General features: G+C 35.7%; 3 protein-coding genes across 6 annotated transcripts in view; 2 read left to right on the top strand and 1 right to left on the bottom strand.

Annotated features, from left to right (window-relative positions):
• Positions 1–5,553, top strand: part of LOC138189975 (probable serine/threonine-protein kinase dyrk2) — a 267,046-nt gene extending 261,493 nt beyond the window's left edge. For 2 of the 3 annotated variants that reach the window (XM_069132328.1, XM_069132329.1), the window contains 2 exons: positions 387–850; positions 4,453–5,553. In XM_069132328.1, the coding sequence (XP_068988429.1) occupies positions 387–850; positions 4,453–4,538 (550 nt within the window). In that variant the 3' untranslated portion in view covers positions 4,539–5,553. Of the gene's footprint in view, positions 1–386 lie in introns of all 3 variants that reach the window. The other variant, XM_069132330.1, reaches the window with a different exon arrangement.
• A 1,835-nt stretch (positions 5,554–7,388) lies between these two features.
• LOC138189977 (coiled-coil domain-containing protein 43) lies at positions 7,389–9,837 on the bottom strand. The gene is made up of 3 exons (XM_069132334.1): positions 8,741–9,837; positions 8,047–8,435; positions 7,389–7,969 (listed from the first exon to the last, which is right to left on the bottom strand). Exons 1-3 carry the CDS (start codon positions 8,903–8,905, stop codon positions 7,897–7,899), a joined length of 627 nt encoding a protein of 208 aa, XP_068988435.1. The 5' UTR covers positions 8,906–9,837; the 3' UTR covers positions 7,389–7,896.
• A 1,842-nt stretch (positions 9,838–11,679) lies between these two features.
• LOC138189928 (neither inactivation nor afterpotential protein G) lies at positions 11,680–16,806 on the top strand. Of its 2 annotated transcripts, none has more exons than XM_069132239.1 (9): positions 11,680–11,937; positions 12,682–12,884; positions 13,421–13,780; positions 14,321–14,494; positions 14,615–14,768; positions 14,868–14,989; positions 15,537–15,720; positions 15,814–16,036; positions 16,611–16,806. In XM_069132239.1, exons 1-9 carry the CDS (start codon positions 11,817–11,819, stop codon positions 16,744–16,746), a joined length of 1,677 nt encoding a protein of 558 aa, XP_068988340.1. In that variant the 5' UTR covers positions 11,680–11,816; the 3' UTR covers positions 16,747–16,806. The 2 variants fall into 2 exon arrangements, with proteins under 2 accessions (XP_068988340.1, XP_068988341.1); XM_069132240.1 differs by lacking the exon at positions 11,680–11,937 and adding an exon at positions 11,957–12,114.
• The last annotated feature ends 848 nt before the right edge of the window (positions 16,807–17,654 follow it).

Raw genomic sequence — 17,654 nt, 5'->3', positions numbered from 1 at the left:
CAGTACGTTTTCATTATACGTAATTTATAATTTCTTCTCCAATATAAAATGGGGACATTTAACCGCTATCTCGCAGGTGATGCGATTACTCTAGACAGTTAATAAGAAAGCGAGAAAATATATTAAACGAGAAATTAAGAAATGGATCTCCAAATGAAATAAAGCATTTTATTGAACACAAAAGAACATTCGCGTTATTTATGGGATAAGACTTGTAATACATTTGGCTCCCTTAAGACTAAATATAACAGGTCCTATTCCAAAGAATCGACACGAAGTCATCTGGCTTGAAAGACACATAAAGCACTGTCATTAACCCGTTCAAACATCGTCATCGCGCTGCAGAGAAACGTTTCTAACGAAAGTGTATTCCTCTTTTCCGACAGGTGGGATCCACAGAAGCGCATGACCCCCGACGAGGCAATGCGTCACGAGTGGTTGAACTCTTCTTCCTTTCACGTCAGCTCCTCGACGTCGACGATAGCCGCGTCGACGGTAAACGCGAACACAAATGCGAATACGAATGCGAATGCGAACACAACGAGCATGGAAACCTCGTCGCAGTCCGCCCACGCTCAGACGGTGAGCGTGACGGTAAGCGCGCCGAGGCAACGGGCGACCACCGTCGAAGATCCTCCGTACTCGATGTATCGTCTGTGCAAGGGACGTAAGTACGTGCAGAGGATCAGTACGACCGAAACCACCGACAACGCAGGTCTCGTAGTGAAAAGCAAGCTGAACGGAAGCGCGAGCAGCCACGCGCTCGCGAGTAGCACGCAGACCACTACCTCGAGGCACGCTTCGACCGGCGATATCGTCGCGAGTCTGGATCCAAATCTCGACGATTCCGGTACGTTTTTACCGCCGATATTGTGAAATCGGTTTTGCGCTACCCACTTCTAGATGCTTTCGCGTGTCGCGATCGAACAACACTCGCTCTCCGACATACACCGAGATGATATATGAAAAGATTGTTTTATACACTAATTGTTGTAAGAAAATGACAGGCGTATGTTGGTCACTTTTTTTGTTAGTTGAAACAAGTAACAGGTTGGATGGCTGATTTGGTCACGACAATAAAAAGTAAGCCACGTACACATACACAAACGCACGGTCGTCGTATGACCGGTTAAGACCAAAATAATCCACAATTCATGAATTTATCAATTACGATAATGGCACTCTTGTGAAGATGGATAATTCACGAGTAGCGAGTTTCGATATCCGGTGTACTCGAAGAGTGAGAGAAAAGAAACCCTTGGGAATGATACATGACATCGAGCCACGTAGAATTGGCTGGCTGTGGATCTGGCCCCGGATCGTTATCGATGCCAAAAGACTAGTCTAGTGATTTCTCGCTAGTCTCTCGGCGTTGTATCGACGTGCATGAGGCCAAAACAATACGACGAGGCGCGCGCGCGATGCGAACAACGAGCAGCATGATTTTTAATTATAGTAGAAACGGAGAACGCGGTCGTTTCGGTTCGTTCAGTCGTGACTGACGAAAAAAGGAATTAAAGAAAAGAAAAAGAGGAGAATAAATGAAATCTGATCCCAGCGGCCCCAATGTCACTCAGGTAATATCGTAAACGACGCGCGTGCACCGATATCGTAGAAGTCGATCGGAAGTAGAGTTTCGTTCCCTCACTCCCTATCCAAAACGTTCATCCCTCATCCTCCAAGTGTTTAGCGAGAATTTTGCTACTGTAGCCGAGACGATACGTGTTTCTTATTTTTATTTTTTTATTTTTTTTCTCTTTTTTTGCAAACCGCGAGTCGAGCAAGAGAGGATTGTTTGCCGTGTGCACACTTTTTCCAACGATAACGGTCACATCGGCGCGTCGTTCATGGAGAGGAAGAGAGAGAGACCATCAACATGAACGACGCACCTCTCATTCGCACAGTTGCCCCTGTGTTTCAAATGATGCATATAAAAAAAGCATATATATAATTCTATAGGCGCAAACGATCGTCGCGATTAGTGACATTGTAAGAAAAATTCGATTCGCAATCGACGAGCGCAAATTAATGTTATGGTTACTATATATAAATATATACATATGTATACTGTATGTATACGAAGAAATATGTATGAGAAACGCAGCGAGAAAAGGGTGAATGCGTTTTTAACAACGAGATTACCGCGCAACGCGAAATTTTCTCATAGAGCATTATGCAGCATCGAATCGCGGTTAAAACGTGGAGAAAGAAGTTTAAAAGAAAAAAAGAAAGAAGATAAGTAGAACCTGAGTCGTCTGAAACCCCGTGACAACAGGGTCGTACCGATTAATAATGAAACGTCAAGGCAAACCTCGGTGAGAAAGGGAGTGTGTGTGTGTGTGTGTGTGTGTGTGTGAGAGAGAGAGAGAGAGAGAGCGAGAGAGAAAGAGAGAAAGAAAGAGGCGAAACTCCTGGAAATGAAACATGTGCCCCAGTTTCAACGAGGCCTGAGTAGTCTTATTGTGATATTAATCTACCACTGTCTTTTACGTAGATCTCTGATATTAAGAAGTAAATGATCGCTATAATTAATGATTATCTTTTTTCATTCTTTACTATCAATCATTATTTTCTTAATATTGATTTATCGCTCTCGCTATTATCGCAAGATTACATAATTACGATATTAACGAAGTTATTCAATGAATAATAACACAGAAAGATAACATTATTATTATCATTATTATTATTAATTATTATTATTGTTATTACTATAAGGATTGTACAGACATAATTAAGCCTTCAAAACCCAACAATTCACAGCACGCATTCGCTTCTTCTTAAACTTTCGTTCTTTCTTTTCGTACTTTGATTTTCCTACAATAGAAGGTATGTTTTAGAAAAGAGTCGCATGAAATTTCTTCACCACATTGTTCTTCGCATAATTTTTTATCACACTTACTAGTATATTACGCTATGATTTCTCGTCCCAAACGAGATATCAGCATCGTGTTCTTTTTCTGTTCTATTAACCGCCTCAACTTCTCACTATTTCTCATTGTATTTTCACTGTTAAGTTAGCCAATCTTTTTAGAAATCGCATCTCTTCGCTCATTGATCGACTATTAAAGATTAAGATCGAAGATTCGTGTTATCTTTTAGCGTAAATGCGAAGGATTTGAAGGGAAATAAACCTCTGTATCGTGTAATATACATTGCCTCGACACATACACATATACACACATAACATACACGCGCGCGCGCGCGGGAAAGAGAAGAAGAAACAGTGTTTCCGCTCGGTGTTCAAAAAATCACAATGAAAGTTCAACTAAACGAGGAGAAAGATATACTCGTAGTTACGATAAATATCATTAGCGTTATCCGTATACTTGTAATTGTTCATTATTAGTAATCTTCGACACATATTTTGCCGAGCGTTATTTTTTGCGTTTCGACTGGTAATATAATTAGATAACAAAAATCGCTTCTTATAAGGATGTAAGCGTAAGTTGTCTTCGAGCATTTCGTCGCTGAGCCTCGAGAGGCTATAATGATTCCGACAGTCAAAGTCGTGTGTGAAAATATAAAAACGCATGTACAGGATGGCAGGGAAAAGAACGGAAGAGAAACGAAGTATATTCGCATAACAAAGACTGAAGTAATAAACAGTGTCACTTCTCTTAGAATTTTATTTAAAGACATCAACTTCGATCATATATAATAATAACAAGATACATTTTTATCGTATAAGTACCTATCTACTTTTGTCGATTAAACGATCACAGCCTGTAATGCATTTTTCTTATCTTTCTCACGTTTTTCTTGCACCCTAAAGAGTGTAAGGAGGAAGATGCAACTTGACCGTAGCATGGCGGCTGTGTTCCGTTTTTAAACTGCATGTTTCTTCTGACTTTTGCGTGTTTGGACATTATGATTTTAAAACTATGACTGATTCGTTCAAATACCTCTGATTAACGTTTTTAATTAAACGCATTTTTCCTAAGCATTCGTTTGATTTGTTTGAGACAAAATCTTGGACATGGCGTAATGGAAGACAACTTACATTATATGAAAGATAAATAGATATATTATGGAAGATGCTAAAGAGAAGAATGTAGGATAAGGTATTCGAAACATGTGTGGATATCTTTGTTCTCTTCTAATATAGAATAATTCTTAGGAAGTTGATCAAATCAGATTGATTCAAAGATAGAAATCCTGGAACAGACTTGAATTATAAGTTTGTTATAGTAGTATATTAGGATACAATTGAAAGTTTTAAAAATCGTTCGGAAAAATTTAGTAAGATATTCAAATATTTTTTACATACCTTATCCTATAAGAACAAAAGACGAACTCGCGTTACTTAATAGCCGATATGTAAGATAGCGTTAATTTTTTAACACGTTTACCATGTGAAGAATATATTTTAAATATCTCGCGGGTTTGTAAATCTTCTAAAAATCGAATTGGTTGATTCAAAGTGCGTAACGAACGGTTCTAAATTCGCAGGCGTCACCGGAACGAGAAAAAGAGAGAGAGCTGCCCACAGAAGCACTTTGTTCGACTATAGTCAGAGCAGCGAGTCCAACATTTAACGACCGTAGTATCTAAGCCACATTTACACAGCACACATACGTTCAGACACACACACGGAACAAACACACAGACAGATTTATAGCAAAACAAGAAATATCAAATTGTGTATAATAACTAACATTAGAGAAAAGAAAAAAAATAACGCGTGTGCGTCCGTATGCATATGTGCGTGAGAACGAACGAAAAAAAAAAAAGAAAGAAAGCACAGAGATGCAAGAAAAGAAAAAGAAGCAGGGAAGTTACGTGTTACGGAGAGAATGCGTCCAGCGAGAATGCGTTACATTATCGCATATACATATATACATATACAATTTTACGTGTTAAGTAACCCACGCGGAAGCGAAAAAAACGAGTTAAATATAGGATATCCAGTTAGAAAATAAATAGAGAAGACCGTTCAAACAACGTAGCTCCAGTACATGGAGTCCTCTATTCCCCTTTACTCTTCCCCCTGGCACTGTTCGATCGCCTATAATTGCGTCGATTAAATCGTTTGTCAAATTTTCAATTCAGAGGAAAGAATATCTTTTTCGGTGATAATCATCCTTCGAATCTTCTACATGTTACAACGATGACATCCGATCGTCTATGTTCGATGAATTTATTTTATCGAACATCGTTTATCGAGTGCGGTGAATGCATATATGTGTCCGATGAATATAATTACACGGCATGACTGCCGCTATTTCACCCGCAAGAGTATACTTCAATGTCCAATGTGCAGTAGAAGCAAAAGAATTAAGTGCTTAAATAAACAGTTACCAATCATTCGATCGAGAAGCATGCCAAAACATACTTGTCGTATTGGTTTCTAAGATAAACGATTTAATTGAATAGCATTTGACGCGACAAATCTGCAAGTACGAAAAACATGAGATCGATTTGATAAGTATTTCTATCTTTCGACGTGTTTCTTCGTTCTTACAGAGTCGTTCACGTCGATTGTACAGTCCCTGAGTTTTTAGTTGTGTTCACTATATTGTATACAGTGGGATCAAATTACATGCGTTAGAATCGACTAATCTATGTAAAAACTGATCGTCTCACATTGAAGACATGCGCGCTCGTACGCGTATCACGTGAGGCGAAATATGCCTAAAAAGCGTAAACAAAAGTAAACAAAAAATATTAAAATATACTTCCTTTAGAGATAAAAAGAAGTAAGGAGATAAATAAGAAAATGAAAAAAAAAGTAAAGAAGAAAAAGAAGATATAAGACAAAGAAGTGTTTGAGCTTGAATAATCAATCGATGTATTCTCTAAAATGGAATTTCTTATGTCAAATTCGATTGGATTGGGAAAGAATCATCTTGTCATTCAGGTTTCTGATAGCCAGAATGACGTGGACATACAAGGCAGTCGCTTTCTAGTCCGAAAATGTGTTACAAGAAAAAAAAAGGCGGGGGGATGATCTAAAAAGGTCTAAACTCTTACTAGAGAATAAAAAGGGAAGACTCTCTTTCAGGCTTCAGCGTGGAATGCTCTTAGCGTATGTCTGTTAGGATCAGCGTGTAACTAATTATCGAGTTAACGACGTGATTAGATCTATCGAATTCAATTAGATAGTTACTGTGTGCATATATGGCGAGATCATCGCCATCGCCGCGACCGTCCCTTTTCCCCCTCCCTTTCTGGACGTTCAATTAATTCATGAAATTTGTCGTTGTGACGATTTATTGTTCTTACTCAGTGTATCCCAATAGGACAATCATTAATAACAAATTTTGTGTTAGTGTCAAATTCTCGTAGTTAAGCGTGTATGGAACTTCAGATAGCGAGTTTATTGTTCTCTTTTTCATCGAAATCTGTACCATTGTTCTTGAGGATTCTGTGCGCTGTTGCCGATCGAAAGAGAGACTACAACGGGATTTGTAAATTTCCTGCGCATTGTGCCGTACGTTTCCGTCATTGTCGAGTTCTCTTGATATGATTAGATTTCATGTGGTTATAACATAGAACATATTCCTCGAAGTAAAAGCATGTACAAAGTATAATAATAAATATATCTTTGGTAACGAGACACAGATTTTTCGCATGTTTGAAACAAAGATTGATATAGCGTAAATTCCAATCGTGATCTTCTTTAGCTGATGTATTAGCGTATGTTACTTTTCGGTTGTTATACCAATTAAACGTATATACATAAATACATGTGCAAGAATTCTGATTCGACGTGTAACGAGATGAGCTTTGCAAAATAAGAAAGAAAAACGAAATATAATATCGGGAGGGGGAAAGGATATTCACAGAGAATAGATGAAATATAGGAGGAAATGAGAGGAAGAGAGAGAATGAGAGTGAGAGAGCAGGAATTGATAACGATGATCTGTAACAATTGTAACTCGACATTGAACAGCAGGAAAGATCTTGTTATACCGTGCAAGTGTGAGTTCGTCAATTTCTGCCCAACTTAATTATAGTGAACGAAGAGAAGAATTGCTAATAATAAAAAAAAAATGATTACGATAATGACATTAGTATATGTAACGATACAATACTGAAGCATCATCATCTTTTGTATCATTTGTTCGTTTGTTTTTATCTTACTGCGTTTGTCTTTCATTATTAATGCAATACCAAGATGACTCGGTTTCGACACGATATCTTGTGTGTAAATATATACTAATAAAAAATACAAACATAAAACTGTGTTATTTTTATTATCCCATTAGCAATATCCCACTTTATAAAGTGCAGGGCAATAATTGTAATCGTCTAATTTATTCGGATATAGTTTGAATGAATGTTTAAATGGTTTATTTAATGCACTAGTCTTAAATACATAATTTATATAATGAGAAAAAGGAACATATATATATATATATAATATATATACACTACTAAGCATAATAAGTACAAATCATTTATCTGTATTCGCATTATCACTGTTTTACATTGATTATAATATAGTTCCACGTTGATGTTGGAAAATTGACTTAAAGCGGTATAAATACAGATGATAGAGAATACGATCAGTTCGAATTTTACAAAAGAAAATAAAAAAGAATGAGTACAAAATCATTTTAAAGAAGATTACGTCATTTTACAGAAATTTTCAACAGACAGAAGGCACAGGATGCAATGTTTTACATACATATACATATGATATAGTTAACATTATTACATAGAATTAACATTTTTTGCAAAACGCGTATATTTTGATGCTTGTCTCATATCGTGTTCTTTTAGGATATGCATTCTACACACACAAATTTCTAGTAAAGAATTACTAAATAATTTAAGTAATTGTTGAAGAACATTGCATGCACAGGAATAAACATAGATATTTATGTACGCCGATTTGCATTTGATTATTTCAAATTTGGAAGTATAACTTAATATCCTCTTGTCCCAATGCTACCTTCTCCGTTCTCCTTTTTGTGTTTTTCGTTTCTCCTTCTTTTCTTCTCTTAACTGTTTCTGTTTCTCTCTAAATAAGGGCAACATATTTATCAATAATAACATATTATAATTTTATATAAAAAGGGCAATTTATCGAAAACATACCGATCTTCCTTGTCTTTCTCTTTTTTCCTCTGACTCTCCAACTTAGCTTTTTCTCTCTTTTCTCTCTCCTGTTGTATTATAGCAGCTGTATTTGTATTCTTTTCGATTCCACAATCTCCACCACTTGCACCATCCTCTTCTCCATCTCCTTCGCTGTTCTCTTCTTCTGACATTTGACTGTACTGCGCAAGAATAGCTTCTCTTATTCTCCTCTCCTCTTCTGTGTAACTTCTTTGTGTCGTAGTTGGAAGAGACTGAGATTCCAACATTCTTGCTAATCTGACATCCACATCTTCTACTGGTACTTTTGGAGCACTAACTTCTTCAACAGGTAGACACTCAGCCCAAGCTTTTAAGATTTCAGTCACAAGTTTGCTAATGTTATCATCCTGGAACATAAACAAGATATAGAAATATTTTTATCTTACAAATGAAGAGTATTACTTGTGTAACGTCACTTAATTGCTCATTGCATATCATCGAATTATTAGGATGTTAAAGTATATAGCGAATATCTCAATCATATTCAAGCAATCATGCATGGAAAAGAAATGCACAGTGTGTCGAATTCGACGAAACACATGCGAGTTAACAAGGGAGAAAATAATAATAATCCTGTTGTTATTTTTGACCGGCTAATACACGGCTACGAACAGCAAGCATATTCTAACCTCACAATCCGTGTGCTCCTCACCGTTATGCCCGCGAGTATGACTTCAAGGGCTTCGGTCTTCTCATCCTCCGTCTCATCACCTTCTAAAATTCCTTTGATGTATGATCCAAATACACCTTCATCAGTATTTAGAGCTTGTAATTTTTTGCTGAGCCAAGTATCGAAAGAATTCGTTGCGACCGCCATGTTCGGCTGTTTCACTTTTCCAAGTCCTTCAGTTGGCAACACGGCTAAACCAGTTCAAAGCGTTTCTAACAGAGATAAGTAGGGATATCGCTAATACTTATGGATGACATTCTGCCAAAAAAGTGGACACTAGGAATAAAAGCGTTTTGTGGTCAACGTTGCACTATCATCGAGTCTCGTCTCCGATACTCTACTGTTAACAAAAAACTTATTTAAAAAATAAGCACACAATTTCGTTTATTTTTATAATGAATGTAATAATAGTATAAATAAGTTACTTTTTTTATTCTAAGCAATCTAAATAATCCCAAACCTTCTCGATTTTAAAAAGGAAGGGATCTGGTGCCCGTGAACGAAACGTGGAACAAGTGACGAGATCCATTTGCAAAAATTTTTCTTCTGAGAAAATTTTCTATTTTTCATTACTGAACTTTTCGAAAACTATGTATGTAGATATTTTTCCTTCAATATACGATGCTATTACTGCCACATTTTTCAGTAGCAACAATCTTTGTAGTTAATCTGAAATTTTCTTGAATACAGTATCCTGTCTTTCAGATCCGGATCGTCGTGCTGAATTCCGCTGCCAGATTTCGCAGGTTTTAATGTACCTGTATCCTGCGATCGTTGTACTATTTTGCAAAATATCTTTGTACTGGATATAGTCCTATTGGGATATTTTGCGTCATATAAACATTGCGCTTTAGTGCTATTGCAACCTGTTACACCGTAACAAAAGTACATGTCTGAGAGTTCCCACATGTAATTTCCAATTCCAAATCCATTTCATAATAAATATAGCGATATAAATGATAAATGACGTATAGTACTGCTACATTGCATGCAACACTCACTACGCGCAATGCACACAAGTAACAGTCTTCTAACTTAATATTTTTAGTTCTCTGATAGCTTCTTGTCGATTGTTGAAATGATTCTGTTCTTCCAAAATGTTCTACATATTGGGAATGAAAGCCTAACAAAGAAAAACGTTCTGATATTGTGTACATATGTATATGCATATGTGTATATTATTTCTTTGTATGTACATATATGTGTATGTGTATATAGACGTAACAAAAATTATCTACTTATCACTCGAACTATTTATTCGAAAATGAAAAAAAAGAATGTTACTCTGCATTTTCAACTTATTTCTTCGTGAAAATTAATCCAGTTTCGGGCTGTACAATCCTGTATCTCCAGAACGCAGAAATTACTGAAACTAAACTTTCATATTTTCGGATCGTTGACATTTCGAGAGATAACGTAACTTTCAACTTGATTATGGCACAACACGATCCTTCCTTCTAGTTGACATTTGTCCTCGAAATGATATTTTTATCGTTAAAATGAACACGAGATTATCTTCGTATTTTAAAACTATCTCCTTTCTTCGTTCTTAACTTCGAGCTTAAAACGGCACATATTTCATTTGCGAACACTTTCTTGTATTTGTTGTCACGTGTTCCACTCCACTTGGTGCCAAAGCTTCCTTATATTCTTCAATATGAGCCACCTTTTCTGATTATCTACAAAGTATTCGTTTGTTCTAGTCATATTTCCTGCTTGATTTTATTTGGCGTTACAAGGAAACGCGCGCAACTGTGACTTGCTCGCCTGTTGTTTGTTTATATTTGCGTAGAATTAAGACGGACATTTGACCACACGTTTGTTCCGTACGAGCGATTCGCACACGGTCCAATGCGGCACTCGACTAATTTGCTATGGTAAATCGTTGATCGACGCGAGATGGTTCTTGATTGCGACAGACTAGCCGTTCAACTAATAATAAATACTTGCCAAAGAGATGATTAGAAAAGATAAGTAAATGCACTCAGCCTTCCAGTTCTGCCGAAGACCAGCCGGTTTTTGAGACTTTTAAATGGCAGCGTATATTTTTTATAACATTTAGATCCAGCTAGACCTTCCGCGTTTTTCCTTGTCTTTACACATACAATATTATACATACGTCATATTTTATCTTATTTTATGTTGTAATATCTTAAAAGAATATTTAAAAAATTTCAACGACCATCTAATAACATATCATCACAAATAAATGGATTACCGATGCACGATAAAATATCTATTGAGCACCTTTCTCTATATTATATTTCGACTTCTGGCCGTCAGATAATAGCATACGATAAAATATCCATAAAAGTAAACTCGCGATCTTTAAATATTCATAGTTTCTTTTCCCCGCATAATCTAAATTCTACTATTTAAAAACGCATTTCAAGACGCATAAATGAAAACAAATTATTAGACCTTAGTTGGTAAAGTCGTAATCGCGATACCGACTTCTCCTACGTATCCAGTCTATCGTAGAGCGCCAATTACATTTGACGGCAACGTGTTTCTTAATAATATTAAGTTAAACTTAACGCAAATCAATATCATCTCATTTCGCTAATTGACCTCCTGACAATGCACATAGAAAGTGTACAATATCCATAAACTTTACACGCGCAAAATATTTAAAATAACGATCTTTTTAACGTTTTAAAACTAGTATTAGCTTGAATTCCAGTCGTCAAAAATCACACGTTACGAAAAGAGGATAGAAATTCTGTCTATGCCAAAACGTAGTTTAGCGAAATATCAGGCAATTATTGATGTACAAGTAATAATGCGGAGCTATTCACATTGCATCCATTCATACTAACCGCCCCTAAATTCTCTTATTTCTATTATAAGTATGTAGTTCTATTTAGACGGCAATTCACATTTTGTTGCCATTATGTTTCTGTTGTGACAGTCTAGTTTGGTTACTATAAGCGGGTATCGATTGCGAACGGAAATGCTAATTTAATATTGGAATTACTGTGCAGCCCGATCGTTGTTAGTCCATCACAGTACTGTCAGTGACACTGATCGCGAACGGACCGTGAATATCTTAACAACAATGTGGAACTACGTGCTAATCTCGACCCTCGTCTTATTCGCGTCATTGCTGTATCACTGTTATTTCAACGGTCCAACCAGCATTATCGAGCTCCCTAATACGCATTACGATTACATAATCGGTAAGTGGTGACTTTTTCACCGGACAATGTCGGTGACTGCGATACCGTTCGAGTTTTAACTTTTATCCGAAGGAAGCGGGTACACGGAATGTAACTAATTAATCTCTTGATCCGGGCTTTTAATCGATCGATGTAGATGCATGATCGACGTGAATTGACTTTAACGTGTAACTGAATGTAACATGGTAAATTGAATTACGAAATAAATTTTCATGATGCAATCTAGTATTGTGATTGCAGCTGTATATGGATATAATTTGTTATTTCTCGTTCTTGTACGTGGAAGCTGGTTCTTTTGGAGAATTGTGAAGATTTAAATGATGTTAAATTGATGTTTTAAATCGATAAAGAAGTGTCAAGTGATACAAGGGGCAACATTGAGAAATATGGTCTATTAATTAATTTTAATGATATAGAATCCATGTAATATATTGTTTTTAAAAGTAAGATTGTGTAAAGCTTGGATAATTAATTTGCATTTACTACATATGATGACTTCCTTTTATCGCATATTACAAAATATTAATCTTAACATAAAAGTAATATTTTCTTTCAGTTCATAAGTACAATGGAACATTGGTGTTTACAAATTTGTAACAAAATTATATTTCTATTATACTACATATGTAATTTGACATTCATATGTAAAATATACGTATATTTTCTGTGGTAACGTTGTAACTTTTTTTCTTCATGTACAGCAAGGATGATGATATATTGATAATTGAATTTTTACTTACGAAGTTGGTGCTGGAACAGCAGGATGCGTGGTGGCGTCACGGCTTTCCGAAATTTCGAACATGTCGGTTTTGTTGGTCGAAGCAGGAGGACATTTCGGATGGATATCGTCCGTTCCAATTTTGGCACCAATTATGCAAAAGACTGACGTCGACTGGTCCTATTCCACGGAACCGCAAAGGTTCTCTTCGAAAGGATTTTGGAATCACGTAAAGGAAAATTGAACATCTTCAGATCACCATAAGAAACCTTATACAAACACAGATCTTCCATTTTTATGAATCAAGATTTTATAATTTATACTATAAAATAGTCGGGTTAAAATTTTTCATTTTTCATTTTAAAGCTAAACTTTTGATCCCAATAATTCCATAATATCCCTTGATTATAACATCTTAAATCGGTTAAAAAATTAATATTTTAATTGTCATTGAAAAATGTGAAACAATGCAACGTACCCTCATATGTTTCAATACATTTAAAAAATGTAAAGGCTGGTATAGTTAAAACAAAACCCGAAATAAACGATATTTTTCGCGAATAGAATCGTTTTAATTCTATAAATTTTCCTCAGTATGTAGCTGGATGGATTTAAAATTAACAAAAATTCGCTGATTCTTAAAGAATTTTTCTTGATAATTCTTAAAAAATATTTCATTCGTTGCGAGCAAATTTGATTTTATAAAATGTACCGTTTAATGTCCACGTAGTTCGATTGATTGAAAAAGATTGGATTTTATCGTAGATACAAAAGATACCAAGAGGTAAAGGGTTGGGCGGCAGCGGCCAGATAAATCACTTGGTTCACTCCTTCGGAAAGCCGGAAGATTACAAAGCCTGGCCGAGAGGATGGTCACACGCCGATCTACTTCCGTACTTTAAAAAGGTGTCCGATATCATGAACGTAATGTCCAGCCCGGAGGAAGAATATCTGGCGCAAGCTTTTCTCATGGCGGAAGAATCGTTGAAGTTGAATAATGTGACTCTTCAAAAGGGGATGTACACGACGAAAAGAGGTTCCCGCTGGAGCACGTTTAACGCGCATTTGCAAAATGCCTGGAATAGAAAGAACTTGCATATTTTGATAAACACGTTGGTTTCCAAAGTGAGATTTTATTTCTTCTTCTGTCTTTTCTTTTAAAATCATCGTGCGATAGAACTGCGTTTACCTAAATTTTATTTCTGGCATATTTATTATAGATTATTACAGGTATTTTATTATACGGTGGCTATAAAAGGTATCTTTGCAAAAATCTTATTTTCCAATATTTTTACCAGCTACCAGGCTTTATTATCGTAATATTAAAATTGTTTTAATGTAACATCGAATGATATGAAATTTAATATATCTGGGCTTGATTGATCAGCAAATAAATACTATAATCAATACGATGGTCTAAAAGCACCTTTTGTAACCACTGTAGGTTTTAGATCTGTACAGTTTAATTGGTTGCGAAGATTAAATTTGAATTTAATATTCGATCTATATCGTATTTATATACGAGTAAAATATAATATAAAACGATGGAACCTGGTGATTTTTAACAAGAGTTAAACTTAAATAATCCCTTGAATATCATTCTCGATGACAAAATATATCAACGTGTGAATCAAACGTTTGAATACATCGTTCGTAAATTTCCAGGTACTTTTCAAAGAGAATTTGAACGCAGATGGGATCAAGGTGATTTACAAAGATGGATCGGTGGGAAATATCGCTGCGAGAAAAGAGGTGATCCTTTGTGCTGGTGTTATCAATAGCCCTCAATTGCTTTTGCTTTCGGGAATCGGGTCAGCCGAAGAGCTTGACAAATTTCAGGTGATGAATCATTTGATCTTTTTCCAAACTAAATCTCCGAAATGTGATATTGTAATCATTTTGTACGAATATTTCCTACGAATATGGTTACGTGCAATCAGAGAGTAAAGATATTTTTAGATACCAGTGGTGAGCAATGTTCCGGAAGTGGGCAAAAATCTGTTTGACCATCTTCTTCTTCCGCTCTATGTTAATCTACAGGCAAGAGTAAGCATAACTCTGTACAAGTTACAAACGCTTCCTGAGGTACTAAATTATTTCGTCTTTGGAAGAGGTATCAAATTATCTTAACGTTGTTCTTTTACGTTTTACGATATATTGTCTGAAATTTTAATCTTTTTTTTCTTTTTTTTTTTTTTTTGTTACTTTTAAGGATGGTACGCGACTAATGGTATAATGGCGATGGGTCGTACCAATGATAGCGGAGTTATGCTTTTTGGTATGGGTTCTACCGATGAAAATATATTAAGGAGTTTGTCTAATTACAAAATAGAGGTAAGCAGAACGCCATACTAAATTTCCAATTCGACATTTGTGCGTTTATTTCATGCACATCCTACGTCGCTTAGCATTTACTGTCGTTCGAAGAGGATTGTTTTGAAATCAATTTTTTAACAAATTATCATTTGTTATTATTTCCTATATATTTTATAGTTTGATATAACATAATCGATGAAATTTTACTAATGTAATCATAACGGTCGTAGCTCATTAAAGTACTAATAAAATTCTCAAATGTTCGTGTATGATTTTTTATAAGAATTTGAATAAGAATTTGTACAAGATTTTGAAAACAACATAGATCGATCAAAGTTAAATAACTAAAGCAAGTTTATGAATATTTGAAATCGTTTTCTACGATTCAACGTATTGAAGAAGGTTATCTTAATAAAATTGTGAATATCCAAACATTATGCAAAATTACATAAATTGTTACAAATTGATTGAATTGAAAGATATTTCGTCCAGAGTAGCATAGAAAATTTCATTCTATAAAAACCATACTCTCTTCTTCATGATTCTAACTAAACGATATACGTAGCCTTACAAGTCGATGTATCCATCCTACGACAACAACAGTCGCGAAGGATTCCTATTTCTATCCTACTGTTTACAACCAAAAAGTCGTGGTAGCATTTCACTGAGGTCTAACAATATTCGCCATCATCCAAAAATCGACCCTGCTTACCTTCAGCACTACGACGACGTTCTATGCACTCACGGAGGTACGCAAATCTTTTTTATCGCTACACATCATCTTTCTTTACCGTGTCTTTCTTTTTCCATCGCACTTTGCATGATGAAAGCGAATTTTCCAGCCATAAACTTCGCTCTTCAGACGCTCGAGACGCCCAAGTTTCGTGAGTATGGCGCGAACGTTCATCATCCCGATTTAGAAGAGTGTCGACATTTGCCACAAGACTACCGGAATATCGAATACACGGAATGCGTGTTGAGAGTCGGTGCTCTCACCAGTTATCACGTGTGTGGCTCCTGCAGAATGGGCACTGATGATCGTGCAGTCGTCGATGAGAAATTACGGTAAGAAAGTTCAGCTTCGTTCTGGAGCATACTAAATTGGTAATTTTCTATTTTTATAACGTACGATATTTTTTAAGTGAAAGTAGAGTCCAGAAAGTAATAATTTTGTTATTTGCTTTCTTACAATACGTTTGAGATAATTCTTTTAAGCAGATTTGAAATATCGTATTGAATATACAGGGTGGTTGGTAACTGGTGGTACAAGCGGAAAGGGGGTGATTCTACGTGAAAAAAGAAGTCGAAAATATAGAATAAAAATTTTTTTTAATTTTTTTTTTTTTAAATTCTTCCTTCGAGACAATAATCTACAATGAGATCCGTTATAACGTACCGCACGCGTACAGAGCGAAAATTCAAAGTCGATTTTCTCGAAAACAAAGCCTCAAACGAAAAATTTTTATTCTATATTTTCGACTTCTTTTTTTCGCGTAGAATCACCCCTTTTCCGCTTGTACCACCAGTTACCAACCACCCTGTATATACATAATGTTTTATTGTGAATTATTTGACTCATTAATAACGATATCGTGATATGGGGAATAGATTTAGGTGAGCGTAAATCTTTCTGTTACAGAGTGAGAGGTGTCAAAAGACTGAGAATAGTCGATGCCAGTATATTACCGTCTCCCATTTCCGGTAATCCAAATTCCGTCGTAATTGCCATTGCGGAACGAGCAAGCGATTTAATTCTCGGTCGCACATTCAATTAGTCAAATGTATTTATTATACTGCGTTAAAATGACAAACAAATATATCATCCGTAAGAATAAGTCGAATGAGATTAATTAAAGCCTGAACTTATACCTTACGATATATAGAATATTATTCAGTTATTCTTATAGTATATAACGATATAGTATATTATTGTACATATTATCAATGATTTCAACTGTCGATTTATATAAACTTTATATTATGTATATAAAGCTTGAACAATATTATCGAAGGAGATACGAAGTAACAATCAAGTGGGAAAAGGACAGGGGAAGAAAAGATGCCTGGTTAGATTTTTTGTAATTTATAATTAATGTTTTCTTGTTTCACAGTAATTAAACAGTTATTAATAGTCTAATTAAATTTCGATTAATTTTTATACAAACAAAAAAGAGGATGAGTTACACTCAACTCGGCGTAGCACAAACCCCTGCCACCCTGTTCGCGCTCGGAGAAAAAAGAAAAATAAAAAGAAAAATGTATCGTAACGCCATACTTCGCGTTTTCATTCGTCATTTCATTTCACTTTTTATTTCCCCTCCACGCTTACCTATCCAAAGTAATTTACCATAACACGTAATGAATCATGATTATAATCATCATCATTTCAACCCAGTTCCTGTCCGGGATCGTTGAAGATGGCAGAGTTTCGACTCGTTCTTCGTTTCTATTCCACTTCCATGCCTCTTCTTTCTCTCTCTCTCTCTCTCTCTCTCTCTCTCTCATCACCTTTTTTCCTTTTCTTTTCTCTCTCCCGTTCACGCATCCTCAATCATTTCACTCGCATACTATCCCTAACATTCGTATCAAGACGTATCTAGTCGTCTTCAACGTATTAAAAATGCATTTCAAACGGGTTTCACAAGGATCAATTTCGAAAATATTTCGAATATTCGGATTATGC

This window comes from Bombus flavifrons, chromosome 2 (assembly GCF_040668555.2).
Source record: "Bombus flavifrons isolate JBK064 chromosome 2, iyBomFlav1_principal, whole genome shotgun sequence".
Lineage (NCBI taxonomy): Eukaryota > Metazoa > Arthropoda > Insecta > Hymenoptera > Apidae > Bombus > Bombus flavifrons.
Note: the sequence above shows the minus strand (reverse complement) of the source record. Positions and strands in the feature narration are given on the sequence as shown.